This window comes from Balaenoptera acutorostrata, chromosome 4 (genome assembly GCF_949987535.1).
Source record: "Balaenoptera acutorostrata chromosome 4, mBalAcu1.1, whole genome shotgun sequence".
NCBI classification, from domain to species: domain Eukaryota; kingdom Metazoa; phylum Chordata; class Mammalia; order Artiodactyla; family Balaenopteridae; genus Balaenoptera; species Balaenoptera acutorostrata.
Genome location: NC_080067.1, coordinates 89,228,490 through 89,253,123, shown reverse-complemented (window position 1 = coordinate 89,253,123; position 24,634 = coordinate 89,228,490). Strand labels below are relative to the sequence as shown.

Sequence of the window (24,634 nt, the reverse complement as noted above, 5' to 3'; positions counted from 1 at the left end):
CTCAAAATGGATTAAAGACCTAAATGTAAGGTCAGACACTATAAAACTCTTAGAGGAAAACACAGGCAGAACACTCTATGACATAAATCACAGCAAGATCCTTTTTGACCCACCTCCTAGAGAAATGGAAATAAAAACAAAAATAAACAAATGGAACCTAATGAAACTTAAAAGCTTTTGCACAGCAAAGGAAACCATAAACAAGACAAAAAGATAACCCTCAGAATGGGAGAAAATATTTGCAAACAAAGCAACTGACAAAGGATTAATCTCCAAATTATACAAGCAGCTTATGCAGCTCAATATCAAAAAAACAAACAACCCAATCCAAAAGTGGGCAGAAGACTTAAATAGACATTTCTCCAAAGAAGATACACAGATTGCCAACAAACACATGAAAGAATGCTCAACATCATTAATCATTAGAGAAATGCAAATCAAAACTACAATGAGATATCATCTCACACCGGTCAGAATGGCCATCATCAAAAAATCTACAAACAATAAATGCTGGAGAGGGTGTGGAGAAAAGGGAACCCTCTTGCACTGTTGGTGGGAATGTAAATTAATACAGCCACTGTGGAGAACAGTATGGAGGTTCCTTAAAAAACTAAAAATAGAACTACCATACGACCCAGCAATCCCACTACTAGGCATATACCCTGAGAAAACCATAATTCAAAAAGATACATGTACTACAATGTTCATTGCAGCTCTATTTACAATAACCAAGACATGGAAGCAAGCTAAGTGTCCATTGACAGAGGAACAGATAAAGAAGATGTGGCACATATATACAATGGAATATTACTCAGCCATAAAAAGAAATGAAATTATTTGTAGTGAGGTGGATGGACCTAGCGACTGTCATACAGAGTGAAGTAAGTCAGAAAGAGAAAAACAAATACCGTATGCTAACACATATATATGGAATCTAAAAAAAAAAAAAAAGATTCTGAAGAACCTAGGGGCAGGACAGGAATAAAGACACAGATGTAGAGAATGGACTTGAGGACATGGGGAGGGGGAAGGGTAAGCTGGGATGAAGTGAGAGAGTGGCATGGACATATATACACTACCAAATGTAAAATAGATAGCTAGTGGGAAGCAGCCGCATAGCACAGGGAGAGCAGCTTGATGCTTCATGACCACCTAGAGGGGTGGGTTAGGGAGGGTGGGAGGGAGATGCAAGAGCGAGGAGATATGGGGATATATGTATACGTATAGCTGATTCACTTTGTCATACAGCAGAAACTAACACACCATTGTAAAGCAATTATACTCCAGTAAAGATGTTAAAAAAAATTAAAATAAATTTTTAAAAAAGACTGTATGCTTAGACAATGACATTCAAAAGAGAAATTGGTGTCACTGTAATTATGTGTCACTTGGAAGTTTTGAGGGCACATATGGAGATCAATACGTGTGAATGAGTGTGTGTGTGTGTGTGTGTGTGTTTAAACCTATGATGGTTTGAAAATGCAATGGAAGCATTCTCTGGTATGTAAATGTTTCCAAAATTGTCTACAAACATACCAGATCAGATGTAAAATAACATCGAAAATGTTGAACTCAAAAATGTTTTCCTATCTATGGTTTATGTAAATAATAATAGGAACAACAACAACCAAATACAACCAAGGAACAATTATGTAGCACTTCCTACAAGTACTGCTATAAATGCTTTACAAATACAAGCACACAAGCATGTTATGAGGCGGGTACTCTAGTGAACCCTGTTTTACAGTGAGATAAAGGAGGCACAGAGAGGTTAAATCCATCGCACGAGTTTACACAGCTAGTAAGCAGAGGAGCTGGGGATCCCCCAGGCGGCTGGCTCCAAGAGACTTTGCCTGTCACCACTGCACAGTGAGGCTACACAGTGAAGGGGTGCTGGTGACTCTCTTGTCAAACGTTCTGCAAATAAAATCTGGGTTTGTTTAAAACAGTAGCCCAGAACAAACAACACAACAGGAAGGCATCCATTATCTTTGAAAAAATGATTTTCATTAGAAGATTTTTTTACTAGAATGCCTTCTTGAGAATATTAAAAATATCCCCTAATATAAAAATATGAATATATCCAAAGTTTGAACAGCATAGTTACAGGATAAAATGAGTGTTATTATATGTTGAGCTATGGACACACAGAATAAACAATGTAAATATTCAATCAATTGTTTAATTTTTCTGAATGGCTGTAGGATCATATTAATAAAAGGCACTGTAGCTACCTTCAGGTTCATGCTTTTCATGAGGAATTAAGGTTCAGGAAGATTTTACATCCTGCACAAAGCACCTGATTAGTAATTGTTGACCAGGCCCTAGTGTTCTGAGTCTTAGCCCAATGTTCTTCCTAATTCACCTCCCCCCACAACCCCATTCTTTCTGGCCTTTTGGGACCTTTCAGCTCCTTTAACAGTATCTCCCCAGGGCTTCTGGCCTGATGGCAATGTGTTTCCCTATCATTTTAATTCCTCTTTAGACTTTAGATGTCATGAGCTCTGTGGCACAATTGTTTGGATTAGTGTGTCAGTGATGCTTCCAAAACAAAGTCTACACACAAATTGAGGCCATACAGGGTTAAGCAAGAATGATTTTTGTTTTGCCCTAGGGATAGTATGAAAACAGACAGTTTTCAGAAAGACTCAATTCTGCCTATTTTCTTAATCTCATTTTTAGTGCTGGGACAGGCTAGATTATCTTTCAGACATCTTGGAGTTGAGTGGTACCTGGGGGAGTCTGAAAAGTCTAGTGTTACCATTTTATTTGAAGGGTAGTAAATATTTGAAAAACAAAAATGCCATCATTGAAAAATATGATATATGCATATATGAACCTAGATAAACATTTCATATATAACGTTCTTGCTAATGTATGTACACACATATATATGCAGATACCAAGAGAAGTATATTTGTTACACGCATACTCATATATACACATATGATATACACACATGTTATAGGTCTTTTAATACACATAATTGAGAATTCATTGTTACTTTCACATGCTATTCTATGTTATACATAGGGAATCCCAGTACAACTGTGTTAATAATCTTTAATTTTATCTCTAATAAAATTATTATTACATATTTGAAATATATTTTGTGCATCTGTTAAAGATATTTTCATCTCTATCAATTATTATTTATTAAGTGCTCTTATATAGCTATTTGATGTGCTTATATGACTTCCTCTTTTCATAATTGGTTTTGAGAAAAAATAACTGGCTTGAAAAAGTACAAGGGTAAACGGGTGATAGTTGTGGAATCAACACAAATGTGTGTGCAATTACAGACATGTATATGGCTGCATAGGAGACTACTTCAGTTAATGGCTATTTCAGGGAAGAATAATCAGCAAAATCATTAATTATGTTTTCGTTCATAGTTATGAAATTTCTGCTTATTTGTGGAAATGCAAATAATAAATCTTATTTCCCATGCCAGATGGCCATACTCAGCAAGTGCTTTTAAATACTGACAGATATAATGAAAGCAAGAGTTTGCAGACATAAATTATCCTTAAGAATAGATGCGCAAAAAGAACCACAATTCAAAAATTGCTACATGTTTTTCATATAACGGACAAAAATCATATCTTGGTATTTAGCCACATCCTATATGTGTATATGTGTTTATCTAGTAAACATTCAATAAGCGGTAGCATTATCATTATTGTTATTAACTCTAGAAGTCTGGGTTACAGAAAGGCATGAAATACCTGAATCAAAGGCATTGGTTTTTGAACTGGGTCAAGGCTTTCAATGTTTGACCTGAAGGTGCGAAATTTAGCTGCCACAGGATTGGGAATCTTGAGTCAACACACCAGGTCAAGGTTCTCAGCCCCAGGACAGGATGATAGGTGAGACTCTGTATCAGGGGCGAAGCCGGACCACACTTTGCCATGACAATGCTTATCAAAGGGAATTTGTGATTAAGGGCAAGATTGATAAAACATCCTGAAATTTCGGGATCTGAGAATTTGGGGGCAAGTCTTTACCCTACAAATCTGATGCAGGATGCTAAGCCAACTGATTTATCTTTCAGTAAAATCTCAATGAAAGGACAAGGTGATTTTTCAGCACCTGCTTTAGAGAGCGTGTGCTTGGAGACACTTTGTGATTCAATGTGGCCAATATTTCTGTTGCTTCTCCTGAATACTTTGAGCCCTTTTCCAGGATTTGGGACCAGATTTATTCAAAATAATCATTAACCACACCCTCAGTGATCACCGGGCATTCCTTCCAGCCACTAAGGTATCCAGGTCATTCATAATTTTATTCCTGTACATAGTTCAGCCATACAAGAAAAGAAGAAGGGCCCGATGAGTTTAAGTTTGAATTCTTCTTAGAATTACTAAGGATTGACTGAGTGACTAAAAATAAAACAAAAATATAAACGATATACAAAACAATTGTTAAGCAAAGGAGAAAAATAATCTCCTCAATGTCTCAGTATCTAGATGCCCAGACTGACTCCCCCTCAGTGTCCTGGGAGCCATGTTTAAAGGGAAAAAGCCTGACTTTGGCGCCACCTGCTTTCCACTTTCCGCCAGTACAGCTTTCTCTGCGTGAATGAATCCACTGAGGATGACAGCCTATAATTTCCAGGCTGGAGCAGATTGGAAGAGTGGAGATATTGATATTTTCTTTGACCCGTGTGTCTTAGAATTAAATTTGGGTTCCTTCTCCATAATTCTTTATGCATTAGTTCCTCTTTCTATAAAGTGAGTCTTGGGTAAGGCTGAAGTATTCTCACAGTGAAGTTGGATTATCATATTTTTCCCATCAAAACAGCATCAAATATTTTGACTTGCAAAATTTTGAAATTTTAGGCCATTACTTAGAATTTCTTTGAATGACACGAGGAATTTTTCTCGTTGGTCTTTGAAAAAAAAAAATCCTATGCCCTATTTCCCCCTCCACACCAAAGCTCTGTGGTATCACTATGTTCTACTAACACCAGCTACTTAAGATTCAAATGTAATTGATAATCATGGCATTGGAGAGGGAAGAAGGGCTGAAGAGAATGGTAGTTTATACTTCTTGCCCCAAATAATCTTGGTCCTATGTACATATTTTTGGTCACCTCTTCCCTGCTGCATTCTGTGAGGACTTGCTAGCACTGGTCATAAACAAGGTACTGGCCCTTTCCTGGGTGTAACCAACAAAGTGTCCACAATCTCTGAGGCTTTTCACTGGTAGGCTCTAAGTACCACAAGAATAGGTTCTCACTATTGAGAATGATCTTGGTAGTCTCATCCCCTTTGAAACTCAGAGAAGACATCTTCATCGGAGACAATTACCAATCCAAGTGGGTGGCCATGAAGATTTATGGAGGGTGGTGTCTGCTAAACAGATTTTTCCATGACTCTGGTCTGGGGACAGACACTGTTAGGGATTTCTGTTGGCTTTGTGAAGATGACACCTCAGAATTGGCAAATTGTTTGAATCCTAGGGTCCATATCCTGAAGCTCTGAACTGATTGCACTGTCTTTGTAGGGGAAAGTATATAACTTATATGCCACATGGCTGACGAAGTTATGTGGGGCAGTTGGAGGGCACAAAATCCCGGGATATCCCAGCAGCCCGGGTATAGTGTAGCAGGGTGAGGGTATATGTAGACCTGGGAGCACGCTCAGGCAGGAGGGGATATTAAATGCTCAAGTGCTTCATTTTAGGAGACCCTGCTCTATCTCCTTTAGCAATGTATCTACTTGAACAGCCAACAAGGGATGGTAAGGTAGACTCTCTGTCTCTTCTGAAAGCCCTGTCATTGGGCAGTGAACATTTCCCAAAGTGCAGCTCTGCAAGAATTAACCATGGGCACTTAAGGAAAGTGGGAGGGGGAATAACTTGCTCAGTTCCAGAGATTTAAAAATGAATAGCTGTCAAAAGCAATATTGGGGTCATGGGTTGGATCAGGGGCTATTTTTTGCAAATGAGAAAGTTCACAATTTGGGAAAAATAGTAGCGAATGTGTTATGGAAATTATTATCACAGATTATTGAAATGAAATAAAGTGTATAAGGTCCCAATGCATTGCTGTAGAATCTTAATTTTAACAAACAGAAGGTAATCAGAAATAAGAACCATACCTTTTTGCTTGAAGTGCACGGTGGTGCCAATTTCTAAAAAGGAAACATTTAGCAAAACAAAAACAGGTAAAAAGTTCTGTATCAATTGAGAATAAGCACAAAGGTAGTCTGGTACTCTCCACTGAAAGGAGCATGAGAGGAAGGGTGGGAAGAACACTCTCAGAGGAACATATATGGGTAGAGATGGAAAGAAAGGCACACGGAAAGAGATTGTTTTGTTGGAACAAATGTTGTGCAGTTGGAGGTGGCAAAAACAATTTGCAACTACGAACACTTGATGTAACGTGTGATGTGCGCAGACAAGTACAAGAACTCTGAGTATGGCATGTAAAAGTGCACTTGACTGCAATTTAGGGGAATGATAGCATGTGTCTGGTCCCCTGACCCCATTCTACCATTTTGCTCCTGGTTTGCTTTACTCAAGCCAATTGCCTTTCTTCCTTTGCCTTTCTTCCTTTTCTTCTAATACACTAAATCCATTCCAACTTTCAAACCTTTGCACTTGCTGTTTCATCTGCTAGAAGTGTTCCTCCCCAGACCTCTGCCTGGCCTACTCAGTCACTTCATTCAGATTTCTGCTGAAATGTCAACAACTCAGGAAGGATTTCTCTCATCACCTTCTCAAAAATGGTATCCTCTGTTACTTCCTATTATTTTACCCTGATTTACTAATATTAAGAGCACCGCTCACTACTTGGCATCATGTCATACACTTACTTATTTGCTTGTTCAGAGTTTATCTCCTCTGTTAGAACATATGCGCCATGAAGGCAGCAACAGTGCATGCCTTGTCAACCATTGTATCCCTGGGGCCTAGATAAGAGCCCGGCATGCAGCAGGTATTCAATAAATATTTGTCGAGTGTATAAATAAATCTCAGGGTTGGAAGAGCTTCTATAGGTCAAATACTTGCATTCCCTTTTAAGTATCCTTATCAATTAAACCACAGTACTTAGATCTTTAGGAGAAAATACGGAAAATTTCCATAGGATACTTTGAATCTCAGGACCAGCTGAACGACTGCTCAGATATAGGAGCCCAAACCATGGCTGTTGGATAGGGATTTTCTTCTCTTTGAAGAACAGGATGTAGCCCTGCATCCCTGAGTGGCATGCTTTTACTAAGTGACTTGGACTCTCAAGCCAAAGAGAAGCTTTTGATTTGGACATCCAGTCTCCTCATTGTCCTGCTTGAAACTTGTTTATGCTTTCTTATGGCTTCCAGGATAAAGGCTCACATCCCTAGCACGGCACCCATGGCTCTGCCCTTTCACCTCTCCAGCCTCATCAATGTTTATCATCTCTGCATTCCAGCCCACAAGCCGTCTTGATGCTCCATGGTACCATGTTTTCTCTGCTGTGGGGCCTATGGCCTAATGATACCTCTAATAGGAATCCCACTCGTCATTCAAAATTCAGTTGCAAATTCCACAGAGATGTCTTCCTTTGACTCCTTGGTAAAGTTATGTCCCTTTGTTATAAGCTCTGTTCTCCTTCATAACGCTCATCTCAGTTTTAATTTCAAATGCATTTGTCTGAGGTTTTGATTAATGCTTATCTTCACTAGGGAACTGTGAGTTCCATGGAAGCAGAGGCTGAGTCTTTTGCTGTTCCCTGTTTAGCACAGCAAATGCATGACGGCACTCTGTATGCAAAACGGGCCAAAACAGAACGGGCAGAATCACTGAAGTATGAGAAAAATCCAGGTATGCCAGGCATCCTCCTAACAGAGGATCTGAGACTCTGTTAAGACAACAGAGAATCTGAGTAGCTAAACTCTTTATTCTCTGATTTAGCACAAAGGGGTCAGATCTTCAGAATCAGGTCTGCAAAGTTTCTGAGGTTCAGAGCAATCTACTAAGCCTCTCCCTCCCCGACTTTCCATTTGCCCGTCCAAGGGAGACCACAAGGAGAAGCTCTCAAACAGCACGGTGTTTGCTAGCATTCTTATGATGCCAATAAGAAGGGCACAATTATCCTAGTGTCTGAAGTCTTGAAAATGTTTGGCTACAATTCAGCGTTAGCAAAACTAGTATCAGCTGGACTATGTCTGCATCTAAGGACAGTTTCCCTAAACTGGTCAGATGTGGAGAGGGGGCTGTGGGGAGCCCAGGGTGAATGTTCTTTTACACCATGACTGCCGGTGCACTTCCAAAGACACTCAAGGCCATCAGCACCTGCCCTTCTATCCTTGAAGAGTTAGTCCATTACTTGTAGCAGGATGGAAGTCCACTCAGAAGTTTGGAGCAATATTTCTGCTCCTCTCCTAGCAGAAGCCAGCAACTGATGTCTCTCTCACCTTAGAAGTGAAGCAAGATTCTATCAAGATATAAAACGCCCATCTCCACCTGTTGACCACACTGATCATCGGACCACTAATGTTTCAATTGTATATTAAACACGCTGACACCTGTTTTCTTTCATAATACCTGATCTCACCACTTTTCTTTGAAATCAGCATATAACCTTAAAATTTGTGGAAAAGGCACTGTAGAGAATTGCTTATCATGATATGAGGAAACTGAGGCCCAGAGAGGCTAATCAGTTCTCCAAGGTCACACAAACAGCAAGAGGCAGAGCTGAGACCGAAGTTCAGGGCTCCCAGTTCTCCAGCCAGAACTCTGAACATTATTCACAACACCCCTCCAGAATTTTTATGACAGCAAAGCTGAGTAAGCAGAGCCTATATAACTCTAGGGTTATCACTGGGACATTTAAATGATTCAGTATCGACTGGGGAAAGTTTGGCTCTGCTCTGTGCAAAGTACAACTTCTTTCTTTGGTCAAGCCTTTTGGTTTATCGTTCTTTAGAATTTAGAAGGACCTCTCAAGGTCACAAAGTGATTCTCTTCACCCAAAGGGGCTTAGATCCGTGATGCAATCATCTTCATGTAAAGAACACTTGGTTTTCCCTGCTCCATCCCAGGCCTCATGGAATAATTCCAAGCAATTGTTCAGGAACCTGGGCAGGCAGGGAAACCAATAGTTCTGCTTAAGCTATAAATTATCACTTCGTTTCTCTTTGCCTCAGTTTCATCAACTGTAAAATAAGTTTAATCAAATGCTTCTTATAAATTTATTCTATCGGTTAAATTAATTATCATACTATGCTTAGAATGCTGCCAGACACATAGTAAATGCTCAATAAGAGTTGTTGTTGTCAGGTTTATGGTAAAAATCCCTTCTAGGAAAGATTGTCAGTTAACGTTTGGAGGAAAAAGAGAACAACAGATCTTAAAAGTAAGCCATAGCAGTACAGTTTCCAAAAAAAATTTCTTTTTAAAAATCTGCAACCCTATGGATGAACAAAACAAGATGCTAGCACACGGAAGTGATAGGGAAGCAGGCTGATTAGGCAGCAGTTTGGTCAGGAGAAAACTAGCAATGGGTTAACCAGTCACTGGCACAGGCTTGGGCAAAAGTTTATATGTCCTAAATGGATTTCTTAGGGAACAGACACTCCCTTACTAATCAATTAAAAAGAGTTCAACAAAAGAATTTTAAAACTTTGCTCAAATACTACACTCTATGAAGAAAATGTCACAAAAATTCAGATAAAAATATACACTTGTTTAAAATATCTTTAAAAAGCAAACTAGCTTACCAGTTAAATTTTATTGTCTTCCCTATTGCAATAAATGAACTAGTCTGTGAAATACTAATGATCTTAACACTTGGAATTCCATTTGTACTTAGGAAAAGGGAACAGAGTGCTTATTTTGTACAATTATTTCCTACTCATCCTCTTCTGTTGGAATAGAACATTCTCTTTTGAGGAGCAAAACCCCGGATTTTTTTGAGCCGGGCTCTTTGAAAACTTGGTTGTATGCTGCCATCTTGTGGTAATACTAAGACATGTTCCTTTACGCCGTCTAAAGTAAATCACCTTTGTCCACGAGGTGGCAGTAATGAGAAAAAAAATTACTTTTTTTCAGAGCAGGCATGAAATCTTATTTGCAAAAAGGAGTCTTTCCTATTATAGGCAAGAAAAAAATTTTTTTTGGTCCCTAAAAACTGACAATTATTCTTTCTTTTCCAACGTGAAGGCGATATCAGGTTCTTGAGTAAAATTGCCTTGCCAGGGATACCAATTCTGTAGGGATTCCCTGGACATACCCATTAGAATATACCTAAAACCTACCATTTTTATGCCTCTCGAAAACTTCTCTCCACACGTCGATCTTGCTTTAGCAAATACACTTAAAAAGTAAGCATGACAGTGCCAGTCTAAATAATAAAATAAAAAGATAAATCTACTGCAGCAATATAATGGATAAAATTTGGGGGGGTTCTAGTACAGAGACAGTTCTAGACTTCTGTGGAAGCATTATTGTCATATGCTTAGATCTCAGCTCCTGATGAAGGGGTACAAGGAGGCAATGGGAAAAATAATTTAATACTAGAAAAAGCAAGTGCCTTGACAAATTTATTTATGCTAATCTGTCTTTGACTTTTGACTTTCAGATTCTTTACAACCAGCCGTGTTATACAAACGTGCAGCATCAGAAAGAGCTGACTGGGCTTTTTTCACTGGCATAGACAATGTCTTCCTTGTTCACTACTGTAGCCTCAGCTCACTATTTCTCTAGCACAGAGTATGTGTTCAATAGATTTGCTGAATAAGTGTCTGAGTACATAAATGAATAAAGGAATGAGTGACTGAGTGAATGAATTAATCAATCAATACCTTAAGAGCTGCCCTCCCTAAGATTCTAGGTAGGGGGAAATTTTATTCTTTGAAACCACTATGCCTTAACACAAAGGCAAAATGATTGTTGGGAATTCGCAGCCATTTAAAGAACCATATGGAGTTGGGAGGTCCTTTCATTAGTCCCCAAATCCCTGGCAGGTAGAAAATTTTCTGGAGGGCTGAGCTTTATTTAAGAACTCATGAAATTTAAACCTTAGAAAATAAAAATCCAAGATGTTCTTTTGTTCAAAGGCCAGAAGATTTAGTCTTTCCTCTCATCTGCCATTATGTGGTATAATTAGGTCTCTCTCTCTCTTTCTCTCTCTCTGTAATTAGAGTGAGTGTTGTGAAGGTGAGGGATGTTTCACTGGAAGCTCTAGAGTTTGCAGTTTGGTAACTCCCTTAGTACCTGAGGAAATTTCCATATCTATATTTATGAGCTGTTTTGGCATTTTGCCTTCTTTGAATTTTATCTGGGAGAGGAGGTGAGGGTACAACTAATCCGTGAGGAGAAGAATTGATTTTCAGTACTTTGACTCTTGACAACTTATCTCTAATCCTATGCTTATAAGCATTCATTCTAATTCACAGGTAGGATATGTAGAGTTTAGCGGTTTATACTGTTTGTGCAATTGTTCTAATTCCAGGGTATTTACTTGAACATAAGTGGCTCACTTTTCAATACACCACAGCCATTGGAGCAAGGAGACACTCTCTGTTGCATATGGTACAACTCTTTCTATGAGGCCAATCTTCTGATATGTCCCAGGTTTTAAAAATGACATGTTAGAGGACTTAAAATAACTAATCGCACTTTTTTTTCTGGGCCAGAATTAATAAGAGTGTATGTTCAGGGGAGAGGGAGGATCCAAATTCAACACAGATTTTATCCTCCAGTTGCCTGGGAAAAGTAAGAGAGGGACAGAGTTAAAATCATTAAGAAATGTAATGAAATTAATGTATAAGAATATTCGACGTGATGCTTCTTCTTCCCTCACTGATGCTGAGGGCCTGAAACATAACATTTGTTAAGTGTCCTCCATGGGAATTTATGACTTTTTGTGCTCTTTTGTTTTTTTTTTTTGTCAAGGTTTGGAAAAATAAAACCTTTTTTTATTATAGTAGCTTAAAAGGGGGACATTTTTATTAATTCAGTTTTCAAAGCCACACTCTGAAAGTTTGTTAATTTCTTTCTCAATGGTTTCTCTGCTCTACTTGGAGGCTTTAGGGATTAGCACTTCTACTTACAAGTATTATTATTATTTTCCTTTTTACATAGAAAAATGATATGCCTGTGATTTCTATTTGGATTGTTAGAGTTTTTAATTTTCTCTTTTACTAGATTCACGTTTTATAAGTCCTAATGCCTGGTATTTCTAGAGTAATGTTCTCTGAGAATCACAGTAATCATTCTGTGTCTAGTTCAGGGGAAAAGCCAAAATACAGAAATAGTTCTAAGCCTCAACATTTAAGATTATTCCTGTTTTCTTAGTTATTTCAGAGGTTGATCATTATCCTGACTACTAGGAAAATACATCAAACTGGCTGGGAAAACTAAAACGTCTTAACATGTCATCAATATTTGAGAAGGGAAGTTGGCCTCCCCCTTAGCTAGATTTGGGTCAGAAAGGAATCCTACACTTTACTTTCAAATGCTCCTAGGGGCTTTTCCTCTTAGAGTCGACTGTGACCAAGAATGGACTTCAGATGTTTGATGCTGTTTTGGAGTGAGTCAGAGACATGAATGATTTACCAAGTTTTTTGCCACCCTAGACATATGGTGAGAGCTCCGTGGTGAATGAATGAGTAAATCCAAATCAAAACTAATGCTGACATAATTTCTCATTATATGATAAAATAATTGAGACTCATTCCTTATTCTCATCCATTAGTGAACCAACCCTCTACTAACTAAACGTTCTATACTAAAGAGAATTGGAGAAAATATTTTTACAATAAAAGGTCATTTCATTAAAAAAAGACAAATTTGTATGAATACCCCAATTTAGAGAGAGAGCGTAGGAGGACCCACATCTGAAAGGAGGACACTTACTGGAAATCCCGGAGGTGACACAAGGGAAATCTCTTGTAAAATGAGTCAGGTTTGACTTAGGACCTGGAAGAGTTGAGAGAGTGCTTGTCCCTGTGGAGAGAGCACTGGCTTGGGGGCAGGAACACAGCTCCTGGACCTGCCTCTTCTGTGACCTTGAGCAAGTCACAGGAACAGGCCCAGACTCAGAGAGGCCAGAAAAAGGAGAACGGGTTAGGTGTTTTAACCTGAATATTTCATAGTATACTGACAGCTCAAGCATTCAGACGAAACATTTGTTTATATCATTATTAATGGTGCTATCTCTGGGGAGAGAGATTATATATAATCTTTATTTTCTTCTTTATAGTTTCATATATTTTCATACTCTTCCATAATGAGAATGCATAACATTTATTATCAGAATGGAAAACTATTTATAAAAACAAATCAATGCATTTTTTTTAAAAAACCTCTAAATCTGGGGAAAAGAAAATAATCAATTTCTGATTCTTTAGCTTTGGGTTGACATCATTACAAAGAGAATGAATGTTTTCCTCCACTTTTTAGTTGGCTGGTATCATACAGTAAAACTAAAGAGAAGCTAAGATTGGTGAGGTCTGACTTCTATAAGGAACACCGTCTTTACAGCATAAAGTGACAATGCAATAAGAAATGTAATATATGGGTTTATGAGGTAACTTCTGACTGCACGCTTGAAGTGATTGCCCTGAAGAGTGAGTAGAGATGCACGAATTAACTGTAACTGCTACGGGCTCTGCTCAGTTGTGATATGGATGGTTCCAGAGAGTGCAGACTCACTAAGCACTCCTGACATAAAGAGAGGGTTTCATTAAGTCTCTTACAGCAAAGTCAGCTTTCTCAAATCCTGCAGATTTCTTATTTAGCCTGAGAGGTTTAATTTTTAATAATCAGTGAATTAAAATATTAGAGAATGCCCAATGGGCTAAGTTTAATAAAGGAGTTTCCCTGGGCCACTCCACCTGAAAATATGCATAAGATAGAAAAACTCCAGAAGCAAATTTGTTTGAATCAGCTATCAGTAAGGTATTAGGGCCAGACATGCACCTTCTGTCTTAAAGAAGAAACAAGTGCTTCTGCCCTTGTGCCTGGAACACGCCCATCACACCTGTGGGTAAAATCTTGGCCTTTGCCTCTGGATGGAATTAAAGAACAGTCATTTCATTTCATAAAGAGCTATCTCCCAGCCCCGAATCTACTTATTGTTGGGGCAAAGTAGATTATATTTTCCGTGTTTAAAAATATACATTTTATGTATATTTGAAGGCTTTCGTGCCTTCATGTATTTAACTTGCTAAAAAAGGATTTAAAAAGTACAGGTGTGGGTAGGTCTCTAGAGATTTTCCTCCTGTCTGATTTTCTTTCTCTCTACTTCCATGCTCTAAATTGTGAATTGCAGATCTGTTTTAGAATACATTTTAGATTTAAATTCTAAGGGATTCAAGATGGTCTTTAATCCATGTAATATGTGTTTTCATTTTGCAAGTTTCAAAATCAAAAACATCCAAATACCATGAAACAAGGGAACTAGCCTATGGAATTTGAATGCAGAGATAACAAGTGAATTTGTGAGATTTCCTGGGATTTTAAGGCTCTTGGAAATAAGAAGATAAGGGATTTAAAAAAGGTGGTATGCTCAGAGTTACCCTAGGGCCTGCGTCTGCGGCACTGTCCGCCACAGGGCAGAACTTGGTGAAGGCGGTTCTCGGTTGTGCTTTGGGCCCTTCGCAGTGACTGTACTACTTGGAGCGCCAGGACGCCTCAGTGATTTATCTGTCATTCCTGCTGTGTCACCGACTCCAAACACAGCCTCGTCGCCAGGTTCTAGAGCAGCTCCTGGAAAATGCAGACGGCTCCATACGACCTGACTGTTCCTACAACTAAAACCAAAACCTACCATCAAGCCTCCTTGTCGAGAGGCTGAAAGTTTTCTCTAGATGTTCTGCTAGATAATAGGCTCTCAGCACCCTCCAGAAAACTCACCTCTCTAACACCACCTACCACACAGTATACACTATCCGTGCAATCAGGCTGACGGGTGCTCTTTCTTGTCTTAAATGTGCAACAGGGGTAGAAATGCCCATCTCCTCTCTTTTAACTCCACTGGTTTATCACTTTTCTTTTTAAACAGGCCAGATGCAAACAAGGAAAAGTAAGAAACTATTAGGGAAAAGTGTATTTTTTTTTCAGATTTTAAAAATTCATTAGACCATATTGTTCAGCCCTCTCTGGATTCTAGACTTCTGCGTTCCTGGGATGTTCTGCTCCTCTCTCCCTTCTCTCCTTTCTGCCTTAATTTTGAACTTCGCTTTCACCTGGAAGCCTCTCTGACCAGTCCAGGTTAGCTAAGGTGTCCCTACTCTGTGCTCCCCATATACCACATAGGTTTCCTCAACTTAGCAAAGTTTCCTGTGATTACTTAATTCATCATCTACTGCCCCGTCTGGTCTGTAAGCTCTATTAGTGCTGAGGCCGTGTCTGGCTTGCTCTCCACAGGGTTTCCCAAGATCCAGCTGAGAGCTTGGCACATAAAAATACTAGGATAGTACTTGTTTTTTTTTTGAGGGAATGAATAGTGTAATCAAAATATCGTGTATTGTTAAATAAAATTTATCTGGGCCAGAAACTAGTGTGCACTGCCCATTGAGAATGAAGTTTATTTCTCGTGTTCCTCATGGTTAGAAATCAGAGGAAAAGAAAACATGGACTCTAAAAGGAACTTTACAAAGCAAAAGCAAGTGGAGAGTACATCTAAATGCAGAACAAGTGACACTATTCATTTAAGGATAGGATGGGAGGGCTGATCCTTAGGGAAGACCAACCTCCAATGGATGAGAGCATGCCATCTTTTTCAGCACTGCAACACGAAGTAAGCAGCTTTCAACAATGAACTTACCTGTGTTCAGGAACTCCAGGGAAGAAAATAGAACAAATCTCCCAAGTTACTCTCTAACTTGCGATTCAACAAAGAGAAGTGCAAGCTACTGCTTTTCCTTCTTTCTTTCCTTTTTTTCTTAGTTGCTTCTGCCCTCCAAACATTCACATGGACAATTGAGAAAGCACTTTAGAATGGCCAAGAAACTTTCCAACATAGAACATGGCTGGGGATGCTTGGTGCCGTGCGGGCTAAAGAGGAGGGGATGGTGCACAGAACGGGTGCTCAGCCAAGGCACAGTTATCTCTTACTGCCTTTTTTTTTATTTTTTGAAAGCACAGGATGCTACTGTTGCCCCAAACAATATCCTCTTAGGCAGTTAAAAGTCATATCGGAACTGCAAGGTTTGGAAGGTGAGTGGTTGAGGCAGAATCTCCCTTGTGAGTATGGGGCAGATAAAGTAGAATGGACTGATAGCTGTGATTTATAGCAAAGATACTCTGTTAATGGTAACGTCTAGGTATTGAAACGTACACGTGTTACAGAGATGTGGGAAGCGTTTTCTTTTACAATCAGCATTGTGATGAGTAAAATAGTGCAGTAAACTATGGCAGTGCTTGGCTCCCCGGGGTCCAATTAGGACGCATGATAAATGACTTGTAAGGTCTCTCCCCCTACTGATTTGCGGTGGCTATAGCTGACAATTCTCAGTGGAGTCCTAGTGAGTGGTCTGCCTACTCCCATCATATATCTGTGTACAAATGAACACCTTAAGTTGGAATTCCAAACTCATTATGTCATGCTGTGTTCTGACTTGGCAGGTGTGTTTCTTCACCACAGTATACAAGGGGAGATGTAAGGTGGGACCCCTTAAGCTGATTTTTTTCCCCTATGGAAGTGCTTGTTTAATTTAATACCTACAAATGACTTGTGATGATGAAAGAACATTGTGGGGACGGAGTGACTGTATAAGAGAAGTTGTTACTAAGGTTAATTTGTATCTTGCCTCTTCAGAAGTAGATGTTTCCTCCAGATAGATGGGATAATGGCTTTGTGGTGCTTGCATGGCTGGTAACCAGTGTTTAGAAGTGAATGCTAACAACATCAAAACTTTTTCTATGGTTTTATTTGAAGGATGTCAAAGAGAGAGTGTATGCATAATGCAAGGTGAATATGGTGGAAAATGTAGAGAAAAAAGAAGATCAAGAAATACAGATAACAGGAATAAGAATTTCAGGTGAAAAGGAAAGAAGGAGCCATGGGGCAGACTAAAATTAAAGATTATACTTTTGCAGGGCTATACTATGAAATTTGTCAGGGGCTGAGACTGCATTCATGATTGAATTCTTGGAAGAATATGTATTCTTTCTTTTTTAACTCTTAAGTAGTGCCACTTCCTTTAAGGACGCTTGATCCGTATCATGTCTCCGAACCTAGAGCGAAGCTTCCAATGAAAGGACCTCCTTCCTGGCTACACCCAGCAACGCTCCTCACAGTACGTTGCTACCTCCTGCTAAATGTCACACTCTGGCAAACACCGAGGTGAGCTCTCTAAAGACCAGAGAGACCTGCATCAGCATTTTCTGTCCATTCAAGATCCTGGTCTTCTCACCCTTTGGGGCAGCATGCTAACATTTTCTGCTGCAAATCTCACTGAGCTCTTCTTAGGCGGCTTTCTTCCTTTTAATTAAAAAGACAAGACTGTCAATTACTCAAACTTAATCCCAAAATGTAATTGTTACTTTGAAAGATATTTTTTTCTCATAAAGCTCATAGAAGAGAAATATTTCCATCAAATTAAAATTTAGTGGGAGCTTGGATTTAAAAAAAATATTCATCTTCAAGTCCCTGCTGGCTGTAGAAATCTAAATAGCACAGCAAGGCATAAATACAGGGAGATCACCAGGAAAGGCTGACTGATGTAGGCAGATCCAGACTAGGAAAATAGGAAAAGGCATCAGAAAAGAGTCCCAGGGCTAAAAATTCTCCTTCCTTTAAATTGACGCTGTAGGATTTTTAGCCATTTAGCTTGAAGCTAAATGCAAATTCTGAGAGAGGTAACACTTCCAAGCTTCTGTTGGACATTTAAATAAGAGCGTGAATAAATTTCAGAATTATTCTTGCTAGAAACTTTTGACAGGGAGAGAACAAGAACCGTTTAGGAAACAGGGCAGAAGGAGGAATGAAAAGGTGAAAGAGCAAAACACAGACGTGGATTCAACAGAGAGAAGTGCTTGTTACAACTGGGTCTAAATCAGTGGTTTGGGCTACCTATTACAGTTGGGTCTAAATCGTTGAATTGGCTGGTGAAGTATTGATTCTAGGTGAAGTATTGGCACAACTATCCCACTTGGGATAGACCGGGAGGAAGTCAGACTCCTGTTCCCATTAAAGGAGTCAGAGGGTGGTTGTCAGGTATTCATGTCAACTCTTAATCATCTTCATTGTATTAATCAGGGCCCATGATTCTGCTGTAAATTTGTGTTGACGTGGCTACCTAAGTTCTATCAAAAAAAACAAGACCCTTGTTTCCATCACCTAGTGGGAAAGGAGAAAGGTACTTAAACACTGAAGCCTTTCCTAGGACATGCTTTACACCTTTGAGCAGAAAAAAAGGGCAGGTTCTTTAGATTGATCATTATGGATTAGTCTGACAGGTGGCAATGTGCAAACGGGCATCCACAGCAAGTGCATGAGTGTATGAGCATGTGCCACACAGCAGGGAACTGTGCAGCCAGCAGCTCCTCTTAAGTGTAGTATTATGATGGTGGTGAAAAATAATGGAAAGTCTTCTTTATCTGACCGTGGGATACTTCTCTATTTAAACTTGTTAGCAGTGTGGGCATTTCAGACATCCCTGGAATCCAAAATACGTCAAACTATAATGAAGCCAAACCGAACTTTTATCTAACTAATATCCAGGCAACATGATACATGATACATGATACATGATAAGTACATCTTTAACTATAAGTACATCTTTAAAAATTATAAGACATATGTGTATCTGAATATGATCATTTTGCATTCAATATGCTTTCTTTCCAGGAAATTGAAGCTCTATTTTATATATTATTTAAAACACCACTTTGAGCTTGTAGGCATGAAAAATATAATTTCTTTCCCATTTCACAGTTGGAAAAACTGAATTAAAGAGAACAATGCTAGTAATTATCCATGATTAATAGAGGTGTGTATGTAAATCAGCCTGAATAAGTGTGTGAAACTAGATGTGCCGATGCCAGACAGCTCTGCTTGTGTTTTTTAAAGATGGATGCTTTCAAATCTCTGCGTGAGTTGGGCATACACCTCTGTGTGTTGAGTGGGTCTGGAAATGGACTTTGTAAAAGTGTATGGATTGTAAGGCAACTGTATTATATATTATAAGAATTATAATACATAAAATAAATTAGATGAGTGTTTAAAATTCATTAGACAGATATAGCTAATACATATCTAATGAACATGAATGCATACATAATGGTTATTTATCATGTACTATAGATTTATATATGTGTCTGGGTGCAGCAAGGAGTAGATTGGAATTTGGGTGTACTTTGATGATTAAAAGTGTAGGAGAAGGTGCATGTTAGTTTCCTAGGGGTGTAGGGACTAATTGGATTAATACATGCAAAAGTCCTTAGAACTCTATTACATGAGAAGCCCACTATCTATGTTAGCTATTATTATTATTATTATTAATATTACCGTTTTTATTAGACAAGGTAAAACTGCCGTTATAATAAGGAGCTGAAAAGAAGCATTCTCTCATTGATCCCTGGGATAATATCCTACAGAAAATAAATGAAGCTGTAGGGATAGTCCAGCCACCTTCACAGCATGGGATCTTTGTAGGATTTTTCTCCCAGTTTTCCTTCCTTGCCAGCGGAGTCTGATTTGAGAACCCATCCCTGGGAGTGCCGGCTGAGGGCAGGTACATCTCCTCCTCTTTCTAGAGATAGAATCTGGCTGTTCAGATGCCAGGCCCACCCACAGCAACACCAGTCTCCCTGTGGGAGGAAGCAGGCCAGAAGGAGTGCAGATTTCTGCAAGCCTGGTTTGTTTGTGGATATTAATTTTTTTTTTTAACTTTAATTGTGGGGCGTGTTTTGTTTCCAGAGCGAGCTTTAGACAGCTGTATTAATCATGCAAACCCAGCCATGCACGATGTGTTTTATCAATGGAAAAACAGGAACGGAATGGCAAGCAGCTGTGAACAAACCCAGTGCAGTGCCTGAACCTGGAAGATAATCTCAAACATTTCCCAAACCTACTAGCCACACGGGGTTAGTGAATGGAAAGGCTGTTCACTTGGAATAAATAATCAGATGGGAGGCAAACAGGGTAGACAGATTCCAGGGTTATTAATTTTTTTTTTTTTTAAGTGGCAGTGATTGTGGCCAGAGAGCCTTGAGCTCAAGGGAATTCTTCACTTGAGGGTGATAAACACACAACGGTGGTTTGTTCTTGTCCTTTTCTCTTCTTTCCCTTTATTTTTACTTCCTGAGGCAGGTTTCATCACCTCATTCTGCACCTGCAGTCCTTCTAAATGTGAGAGCATCTCTGGTGCACGTCTGTCATGAGGGGCTGTGCATGGGGAGGAGATGGGAGCAATGTTACCCGATTCTCAGTATTCAGAGCCCTCAGGAAATGATTTGAGACTAACAAAGTGAGAAAAGTTCCCTCAGACATTTAGAGCTGGCTCTTTCCTCATTTTACAATTCAGTGGATTTTCTGCAGCGATGTAGTCAGGGGTAGTTATGCAAATATATGCAATTCAGGACTCATTTCAGAATAAATAAACCTAAATTAAAATTAATGGAAAAAAACACCTATCAGAAACAGATCAAAAATGGCAATTTTATTTATTTATTTATTTATTTATCTTTTAAATTAAGGAGCAGGGAAGCACCCTGATTTTTTTGTTTCGTTTTGTTTTTGGCATAAGAGGAAAGGAAATTTGAAAATTTCTGATTGGCCGCAGACAATACAAATTATCCTTTGGTGTAATTCCAGTATTATTATTATCACTGCAGAAAATCAAGCAATGTGATGAAGGAAACCCAAGGGAAACACATTTGATTTACTGAGCCTTGTTCTTTTTTAATCACAGCTTGAAGAGGTTTAGGACTGCATTCCTGCTGCAACTCTGCTGTTTATCCCCAGTCACCTTGATGAGCCATGTAGAGAGGGCGTAGGAGGGGAGACCCTCCAATGAGAGATATTAACAATGAAGCAGCTGAAATTAAACATGTGTTTCTGTTATTAGAAAGTAGGAGGGAAAGTTCTCTTTTTTTATGTTGGGAGGAGGGAAAAGGAGCTTGGGGACTTTCTCCTACTTTCCAAACACCTCATGGAAATGAATCAGCTTAAAATCCTTCAAGCCATTTGCATCAACCATCTGCATATAGACATCTTCACACTTTAGGATGGAAAGGTAGGATTCCACATAGATGATGACAATATATAATATTTAATTAAATGAAGGTGTCTCGTGTTATAGTTATGACCACAGTGAGGTCATCTTTTCTTAGATATTTCGGTACACAAGGGGCACTATAAAAAGGGTTAAGGATCCCATATGTTAGTATTTTTTTCCACAGGAAACTGCATTTCACATGGGCTGCCATCTTGATTGGAAAGAAGAGAAGAAAACAGATTTGATTCTAGAAAGTAAAAGTCCTTGTAAGGAACAGGAAACTTAAGAGGGCACTTTCTATAACCACCTCTCTCACCAGCTACCCCAAGTCTCCATGAACAGCTTTTCAATTTCTACGAGCAGAAGCCCTAAGTATTAGTAGTAAGATAAACTATATTCTCTAAAACTATTGGATCTATGGAAGTTATCTACACTCTATCTACAATGTAAAATCAAACTAGGGTCATTCTCCAATCAACAGTTCTGTTTGTGGGAAAATAACAAGTTCAACAAAATCCCACATGCTCCATCCTGGTCCAAACTGTTTTTCAATATCAAACAGCTGTCCTTTGTGAACAGTGTCTGGCTTCATTTTGTTCAATGTTATATATATCATAAAGAGTGATCAGATAAAATGTTTGACTTTGTGGCTGTAGAACTGCTCTCACAAAGGATACCTCGAGTCATAGTGACACTGTACAAAGCTCATCTTGGATGGAGCATGACCTCTTTGAAAATGTTATCCATTGGGACAAACGCGTATGTGCATGTTTGTCACATCAAGATATTTGCAAGATCGCAACATGATAAAATGGTGTCAATCTCTGCAGCAACAGTAGAAGATAAATGTTTTAAAATGACTGTGGCATGTCAGGAATTCAAAATGGGATGCTTTCCATGAACACTGAGTTTCTTGTGAAGTCTAAAAAACAGGCACATTTTAACAGTCTTATTTTTAGTGACTGGGATAAGAAACAGGTTTCATCAATGTTTTAGGGAAGAATTTTATTCAACAGAGTTCTTCTAAAAATAGTTTTGCCCCTACTTCAAATTTAAGAATAATTCTTTTATTAAGCTGTCTAGTTGATCCTTGAAACCTTGCAATTCTCATTTCTAATATAATTAAAATAAGTTTGCATATGTGTGAATACATACATATGTAAAACATTGCATTATTGACACTCTCCATATCTACACCCAATTCTGGCCTAATTTTTAGTTTGGACAGGTGTTAATGAAACATGATCTGTCTTCAAACATATAAAACAGCAGCCTCCTACCTTTAATTCTGAGCACATTTCCTTTAGAGTGTATACAGTAATCTTGTTTAATTGGATTTATTTTTTCCACACTAGGCTCCACATGGCCTACTTTCCATTTTTTCTCAAGTCTTTGAGTGTTATTTGCAAATCACTTTTCTGGAATTTAATTTCAATGGTAGGTTGGTTTCATTTCAGGTTTTTTTATTGTTTTAATTTTATTTGCCAATTTGCCTTTAAATGCCCTTAAGCGAGAAGGTCGGGGCTGCACTGCACTTGCAGCTAAACGTGATGTAGAAGGCAAAATTTAATTTGAGTGTGTAGAAAGTTCTGTGAAAAGGAATATGGAATGATTACCTTGTTTTCTTATTTGTGTTTTCTAAAATAGTTATGTTTAAAAGGAAACGCCCCCAAATTGGTCAAGATTTTAAGAAAAGGTAATGTCCTTGTAATCTGGCTGAGTTCAACCTTTGGTAATAGATAAATTCATTTTTACAAGTAATACAAATGACTTCAGATTTGGATTGTATAAGGTGGTCAGTTAGAGGATTTATATTTTTGTGAGCTACAGGATTTAACCGGCTGTGTTCCAAATATGTGAGTTCATAGTTACCTGTAATATGTATTAATAGAACAAAAAATTGCTGTCTGAGTTTAGCACTGTCTCCCTGTGTAGTGACCAACTTGAAGTTAGGTCAGGTACAGACCAGTTACCTGCCTTTCAACTAGTGTGAGGGCAATCGATTGACTTTTTTTTGAAGGTTTAAAGAAAAAAATGATTCCTTTTGTATGCGAATTTTGTGAAGGTGCTTCCCCCTTTTTGTGTTTTGCACAGTATAGATGATGGAGAATGACCCAGCAACAGAACTACAACGATAAAAATCATACTGACCTTGAATGGGGTGGGGGACTGTGGGTAAAACACGCTCTAAAGGGGAAAAAATAGTAAGCATCATGGAGAATTTATATAGATAGATATAGATATATCTTACTCATGTTTAGCTACTCAATTATAAAACAGATGAATTTTCATGCCTATGGGATCATATCTCCTGTAAAGCATTTGTCTGTCCTTCCTGCCAACACTAAATTATCAGAGAGCTATTAGTAAACTTTAACATCCAAAGTCTTTAAAAAAATAGCTAGAATAGGGGATAACACCTTATTGTGGTAACCGTACAAACAGGATCCTGCCCTTCTCGGGAAAATCCACCAAGATTACAGATTTTGGGGGGTGTTGGTATTGAGGGTATTTAAATTAGTAGTGATCAAATTCAGGTCATGCATCTTGGCCCTGGTTCTGGGCTCTTTAACTTTGGACAGATGAACCTGTGGTAACTAAAGACTCCTTTCCTCCCTTTAAGCCCTACAGTTCATATCAGCTTTAGCCAAGCATCTAGAAAATTTATTTTGGTAAATACTAATGCAATTTTTCCCTCAGATTTTTCCTTCCACATTACTGATATCAGTGCAAGAGTAATGCAAAGATACTAAGCTTCTTGGCATGATAAAATCTGATTTTTAGTCTTTTCCTTAATCCCACCCTCTTGTGAGAATACAATCTCATCTTAAGTTTGATCAACAGTCAAATTTGCTTGATGACGCATCCTGTTCAGTAGTAAGACGTGCTTTTCTTTTAAACACTAGAGTCTCAGCTTATGAGTCGTTCACAGTCCCATCCCCAAGCTACTGACCATAAATTGAACGTGCTGAAAGAGTCCAGGCTTTAAGGTATCCTCTATTTGTCTCATCAAAACCCAGGTTTAATTCTAAATCCTCCTCCGAGGCTCTTTCAGAAAGATAGAATGTTGCATTAGGGATAGGATGCATTACTTGCTACCCCCAAACCCTACAATGTAATGTAATTGTAATACTTTTCTACATTCCTCCTAGCAGCTTGGTTAGATAAAGACCAGTGATAAATGAAAATCAACAAAAATCAAAACCGTAAAAAGAAAAGCATATGTTCACATTCAAATCTGATCTGCCTGCCATCTTGTATCACAAGCTTAGAAGAGTAGATTTTGCCTGGAATTCGGGCACTCAATACACCTGGACACTAAGAAAACCCAGTCTCCTTGAAGAGTGAGCTTTCCTTTCTTGGATGAAAGTTGTGGCTTAAATGCCAAAGTTTTATAAGTGCATTAAGATGGAACAAGTCAATAATAGCACAGTGAAAAATTGTGTCTTAGTTACACAAGTGTCAAGGAGAAAAAT

At 38.6% G+C, this 24,634-nt stretch overlaps 1 protein-coding gene across 4 annotated transcripts in view; it reads right to left on the bottom strand.

The window, feature by feature from the left end:
• The window catches only part of LSAMP (limbic system associated membrane protein), a 657,783-nt gene that overhangs the window by 9,177 nt on the left and 623,972 nt on the right, over positions 1 to 24,634 (bottom strand). For 2 of the 4 annotated variants that reach the window (XM_057545177.1, XM_007181898.2), the window contains 2 exons: positions 23,310 to 23,345; positions 6,105 to 6,137 (listed from right to left, as the gene is read on the bottom strand). The exons of the other annotated variants lie outside the window; for them this stretch is intronic. In XM_057545177.1, coding sequence (XP_057401160.1) covers positions 6,105 to 6,137; positions 23,310 to 23,345 — 69 coding nt within the window. The remainder of the gene's footprint in view (positions 1 to 6,104; positions 6,138 to 23,309; positions 23,346 to 24,634) is intronic. 4 annotated transcript variants of the gene reach the window in all.